Source organism: Vicia villosa, linkage group LG2, assembly GCF_029867415.1.
Source record: "Vicia villosa cultivar HV-30 ecotype Madison, WI linkage group LG2, Vvil1.0, whole genome shotgun sequence".
NCBI classification, from domain to species: domain Eukaryota; kingdom Viridiplantae; phylum Streptophyta; class Magnoliopsida; order Fabales; family Fabaceae; genus Vicia; species Vicia villosa.
Window position 1 is genome coordinate 103,513,098 of NC_081181.1, and position 6,451 is coordinate 103,519,548.

The 6,451-nt window shown below is 31.7% G+C and overlaps 1 protein-coding gene across 1 annotated transcript; it reads right to left on the reverse strand.

The window, feature by feature from the left end:
• Positions 1-1,387: 1,387 nt before the first annotated feature.
• LOC131646553 (ureide permease 1-like) lies at positions 1,388-5,243 on the reverse strand. The gene is made up of 4 exons (XM_058916564.1): positions 4,819-5,243; positions 4,514-4,672; positions 3,958-4,433; positions 1,388-1,833 (listed from the first exon to the last, which is right to left on the reverse strand). Exons 1-4 carry the CDS (start codon positions 5,183-5,185, stop codon positions 1,681-1,683), a joined length of 1,155 nt encoding a protein of 384 aa, XP_058772547.1. The 5' UTR covers positions 5,186-5,243; the 3' UTR covers positions 1,388-1,680.
• Between the last annotated feature and the right edge of the window lie 1,208 nt (positions 5,244-6,451).

Here is a 6,451-nt window from a genome sequence, read left to right on the forward strand (position 1 = left end):
CACACCCACACACACACACACACACACGCACACGCACACACACACACACACACACACACACACACACATATATATATATATATATATATATATATATATATATATATATATGTACACTTTATGTTTAAGTAACTTGACATATAAGGTTTGTCTAGTTGAGTTGTAATATTCAACATCATTCAAATGTGTTGTTTGAGAAGTTGGTCACTAGGATTGCCAAATTTAGGGGGGAGACTCTAAATAGAAAGTCATTGGGTAGTGTTAGGAAGAGGCTTTGAACAACATAGGATTGTTGTTTCTTGTAAGTCTAAATGTACTAAGCTATTAATAGTGAATTTACTTTCTTTGGGTTGTGGATTCTACCCTCCAAAAGTAGGCGTGGTTTCACCGAACTGGATAACTAATTCTCTGTATTATTTATTGTTTTTCAGCCCCATCAACTTGCACAACTCATTCTGTTATATCTGTGTTAATCATAGTACAACTTGTCGAATCCATTGTTAGAGCACCGTGTTCGACATCTGTCCCCGAGGAACAAAATTTCAGAGAGAGAGGACATCCACGTTGAATTTCCAAGATCAACTTCTCTCTCTATTGCGACAACAGATCTACAGTCTACTTAGCACACAATCTAACATTTTACGAATGTTAAAACATATAAAAATCGACTGCCACCTAATCAAAGAAAAAATGGAATTAGGACTCATCAAACTCTTTCCCATTCCATCTTCTGCTTAGATTGGTGATGTTATTACTAAGCCTTTTCCTATCCTGCATTTTCTTCATTTTTAGCCAAGTTGGACTTGTCTCAATACAACGTCCAACTTGTGGAGGAGTGATAGATAATAATAAAATTAATCATAGTTAATTATTCATTATTTTCTATTTTAATGTTAATTAATTGCACTTTTATAGTAAATTTAGTTGGTATATTGATGTATAAATACACCACCTGACCCCTCTATTAAGCTACACTTTTCATTATAATAATATAAATATTTTTTCTTTTCAACAATTCCAATATATAATAATATTTTTATATTATAAATTAATTTGAATTATTCTTTATCATAATTAGATTCAAAGTTCTAGTTAGTGAAAATATTTTCATCATTATTTGGCAAATTCAATCTGTTCAATTAAAAGCTTTTTAATCATCTAATAACCTTTGACCCTAAGTAATATAAATATCAACAATATAAGTAATGATAAATATAGAAAAGTAGTGACACAATATAATTTAATGGTTACACAATATAAGTGTTGAATTTTGTAGACAATTGATACAACACTTATGCTTGTATTTGAGACACTTCAATAAGATATGAAATGTGCAAAACATGAATTTGTTTTGCATGTGCATATATTTTTTATTAATTATTTTACAACATTTTAGTTGAGACATTGACATTGTTAGTTATGAAAAATACATTGATTTCTAAATCATGCACAATAATGTTTTTTATCATAAAACAAACTGAAATTATTCTTTGTTATACTATTTATCTTAAAGTACATTATTGTCAAAAGGTGTTTCCCCCTTTGCAAAAAACTCAATCTCTTCAGATGAATAACATCCTTTAACCTAAGAAAGATAAATTAATTATTGTTGAGCCGAACCAATTACGTTTTTTATAAAACCTTTTAAATTCTATTAACATGTTCCTTTAAGACGCATAATCATTTTCGGTGCCCAGACGATGCCATGAGTAGAACAATGGCTGCAATGAACATAATCAACATGCTTCCAAGTAGTGTATAAGTTCTCTTTGATGATTTTCTATACTCTCCAAACAAAACAATTCCCCAAAAAGTGCCCACAAGTGGAAGAGCCTGCACATAAAATACTCTTTAAATATAAAAATGAATGATACATGTGAACTTTGAAACGTAGAGATAGTGTAATGTTAGTTTTTTAACAAAGTGTATAGTTTCTTTTCTTTAATCAGTGTCTAGAGAAAATTTTAATATTGTAATGTTATCTATGTTATTTCATTTCTTTTTAATTAAATTATAACTACTAATTAAATAATATTCTCTAGTTTATTAATGATGAAATCTTATTTTTGTTTAGTTGTTACGTGTTTTAGTTTTTTATTTATAAATGATATACACACGTGTTTTTCTTGTTTCACAATCGATTTAACAATAATGGTACAATACTTTTTCTAGTCATAACGGTATAATACATTTTAAAGTTATCTTAGCAAAACATTTTAGGGTTCTTTTTCAATCATATATTTAATTTTTTTATTTACTTTATGCGAACTAGTTTTTAAGAGAATAGGCCTAATAATATTTAGCAATAGCTTGTTTACCACTCAAGCCAAATTATATATATATATATATATATATATATATATATATATATATATATATATATATATATATATCCGGCACAATGTGGGACCTCATAGGAACTTGCGACACGGTTATGAGATTCATCCAACAGACTTGTCGAGAATCCTTTAAGAAAACTTTTCCACTTAACAATTTAGAAGGCATATGGACCATAGTACGATATCCACTCTTAGTGACATATAATGACTATATCAAAGGGAGCTCTAAGGACCGTCAGATTAGAAGTTACAAATATTTGGGCGACGTTAGGTCGATGGGATCAACCTCATTACTTTTGAACAACACATGAACTAAGATAAAATTGTTTTAGAAGGACACTTGATTAAAGCAGGCAAGTCAAAAGGTGTAGAATGTTAGATTGTACTTACAAGAGGTAGAAGACTCTAGGTCTCTATAGATTCTAGAAACCCATTATAAAAGCCTAAATAAGGTCTCATATTAAGGTACATAGTATTCTAATATGAAACACCTCTCACTTTCAACTACACCGACTTAGACCTCAAAGTGTTTGCATGTACTCCCATCCAAATTATTATAGAGATGAGGTATATACAGTTAGGTCAACAACTAATGAAGACCATTTCTCTTCTTGACTTTCTCTAGTTGAACTTCCTCCATTTTCTTTATTCTAAATACATTGTAGCCATCATTTTAGATATGTTCTTTTTCTTCATCCATAAATTAAATCCAACTCTTCGGCTTTCAAGTTTTTAACCACGCAGAAATTTCCCGTATTGTGGAACCTAAGATAGACATATCCTTGAAAAACACCTTATCAAAGTAGTCAAAAGGCACATAGCCATTAGATTTTACTTGCAAGAGATCCATTTCCATTTGGCCTCTACAAGTGTAAGAGGCAAAAAGTTCAAGGTCCCTGAATATTATAGAACCCCAATATATAATTCTAACAAAGATATCATATTCAAGTACACATTATTCTAATCCTAAATATCTTTCACTTTCTACTATCACTTACTTGGAAATCAGAATGTGTTCAAGTGCCTCTCTGGTCGGACCAAAACATCAAGACAATGAATCAATCATCAGAAGTTATCGTCGGATCTTGGTTCACTTTCTCATTTGTAAAATAAATAGGCCAGATGTTCTCTTGACCAGTACATTTTAGTTATGTTGTACATATGCTTGTAACATAAATACATTAAGAATGAAAGTTGAATTAACCAATCCAATCCTTTTTAATGATAAATGACTAAATTGATACAGAAACATAAATGTTGCGTTTCAAACTTTGAATTAAATTCAGGAGAAAACTTATATACAATTTCTTAGGTGTGGTTTATACTATTTTTCAATGAAAATATGACAAGCGTATAATTTCCTCCTATACATATGCAATTTTATCCTATTTTCAATCTTTAAAGAGTATTTTGTGTACACTTGATATATTTTCATTGAAAAATAGTATAAATCACACCTAAGGAATTCTATCTAAGTTTTCTCCTCAAGTTAAATTCCAAATGATATATTCTTACCATTTCTCTTTTATTAGGAATAATCAAGTATACATCTTAATAAAAATTGCCTCCTAAAAGAAAAGTTATGTACATACATAAAAGAAAGTAAAGGAAAACTCACTTGAACAACATCTGCCGCTGCATATCCTGCAGCTTGACCAGCCATAAACTGAAGTCCATTTCCAAATCCACAAAGGAGACCAGCCAACAAGGCCAAACCTCTACCATTCCAATCTCTCATATAAGCTTTCAATGATGACTTGGGTGAGTTTAACACCGGGTGGTATAGAAAAGTGATGTTTAGAATTATTCCAATAACAAAACAAGAGAATGAGAAATAAAAGAAGGTTGTATAAACACTTAAATGAGGAACCCCTCTTCTTAAAGTATGATATTGGTCATTTGTTGCTAAATTGAATAATGGTGAGAATATAGAGAAGGAAATTCCTGCAAAGAAAGTTATAGCCAACCCAATAAAAGTGCTCTTTCCACTTGCCTTTATGGATCTTCTTTTTTCAAGTTCTAAGAGAAAAATTGCAGTTCCTGCTTTAATCTTATGTGTAGCATCACTTTCATTCTCTAAATCTTTTGAACTAACTGTTTATATGTAAAAAGAAATGAAAAAGATCAATGTTATTCAAATATGACAATTATATAATGTAGAAAAATATTCTTACCTTCACTTGTAAAATCTTTGAGCTTAGCTTGATTATCAGCAATATTTGATGAGTGAACAATAAAGCCAAGACAAACTGCAACAAAAAAGCAACCAACTCCTGGAAAAAGAATCTTAGCTTTATTTATTTTATCATCCAAAAAGTAGTTCAAGATTGTTCCTATTACATAAACAAACAAAAAAGTTTAATAAAAGCATCAAGAAAAGATATAATTATAAATCAGAAGGGTATATATATATATATATATATATATATATATATATATATATATATATATATATGATGAGAATGAGATATATATATACCGATAACAACAATTATGCTTGATGTGATTACTCCAGCAACTGATAAACCAACAAAAGCCCAAACATATTGAGAAGACAAATTTCCAATGCTAAGGACAACCCCTCCAGCCATAGCAAACAAAACAGAAGGCATGTTATCCTGAGAAAGCTGTGACAGGAAGTTTGGGTCCTGAGTGCCTATTTCACCAAAGGTGAAAGCAATAATAACAGCAGCCAAGAGATTGGTGATGGTGTAATCAAGGTAGGTATGTTGAGGAAGACGACCTCTCCTTTCTAATAGATTCATAACAGCAGGCCATGTCCCTAAGAAGAACAAGGAAAGCAGCATGCATACTATGGCACCTCCTTTGCTCTCAACCTGATACATTTTTCAACAATTTTTCATAATATGTGATGAGAATATGTATACTATCTAGAAAAGCCAAAGGAGTTAATTAATTATTACTAGTATATAATAATATCAATACTAAGTAGCAATATGTCTTTAAGGTTATATGTAAGGGCAAACATTATGACTAGGTGGATGTTATTTAATCAATTACTCATTCTAGTTTTATTTTATGTCACTTTTCATCCTTTCCATACATATTAAAAAATATAATTAATTTTATATAAATAAGAACCTATTTGAATTATTTTATAAAATTTATGTTTCCGTAGTAGTATTTTTTTTTTTTTGGAATAAAATAACCTTTATTTATTTCCAAAAGGAGGTGAAGTACAAGTGATCAAAACAAGATCCAACTATCCCAGCAAACCTAGCATACTATGCAGTCAGAAACTTAAGATGCATACATTTAAGATTCTAACATTAAGGTGCTAACATACTTCCTATATTTCTCCTTTGCCCAGCATCGGTATATAAGGGCATCCAGAATCTTAGAAACAGTTTCTTGAATATTACCACCATCCTCAAAAATTTTCTTGTTTATATAATGCCAACACTCGTGGACCGTCTCCGTAAATGCACATAACAACACACGAGCCTTGGTACCTTTTCTACCACACTCACAGATGATCCAACATAACTCTCTATCCCACCTATCCGGGCGGTGATCAATTCCAAGCCACCTGAGAATATCCTCCCATACTTTTCTCATATCATGACAGGAGAAAAGAAAATGGTTTTGTGTCTCAATTTCGTGGCAGAACCGGCACAGGTTACTTGTGAGTAGGCCAAATCTGCACAATCGTTCTTTCGTTGCTAGACTATTGTGACACGCCATCCATAAGGTGTGAATCGCGCGAGGCCTAGCAAGGTTGCTGGATACAAGATAGCACCAGTTTACCTCCGGGGCCGGGTCACATATCGCACGATAAATGATCCTTGTCACGTACTTACTATGGAGAAGCATATTATTCCATTCCGGCATATTTCGAACATAGTCTCGAACTTTCAGCATACTCTTCAAAATCCAGGAATTTGATTGCCTAGTTTGAATAGTCAGTATGTCATCATTTTTAATGTAGTAGCTATGCACCCACCTAATCCACATGCTATCGGCTTTACCAGACAGGTTCCAGATATTCTTCAATAAACAAGCTCTGTTCCAGTTATGCAAAGCTAAGATATTCAGTCCCCCTTGTCTTCTCAAGCTACATACCTTCTTCCATGCCACCGGGGATTTACGAG

Excerpts from the sequence above, each read along its gene's own strand:
- LOC131646553 (XM_058916564.1), bottom strand. The coding sequence starts at position 5,185 with ATGTATCAGGTTGAGAGCAAAGGAGGTGCCATAGTATGCATGCTGCTT. Across the intron at positions 4,673-4,818 it reads AAGCATAATTGTTGTTATCG|GAACAATCTTGAACTACTTT; the intron begins GTATATATATAT and ends TTTATGTAATAG. Across the intron at positions 4,434-4,513 it reads CAAAGATTTTACAAGTGAAG|TTAGTTCAAAAGATTTAGAG; the intron begins GTAAGAATATTT and ends ACATATAAACAG.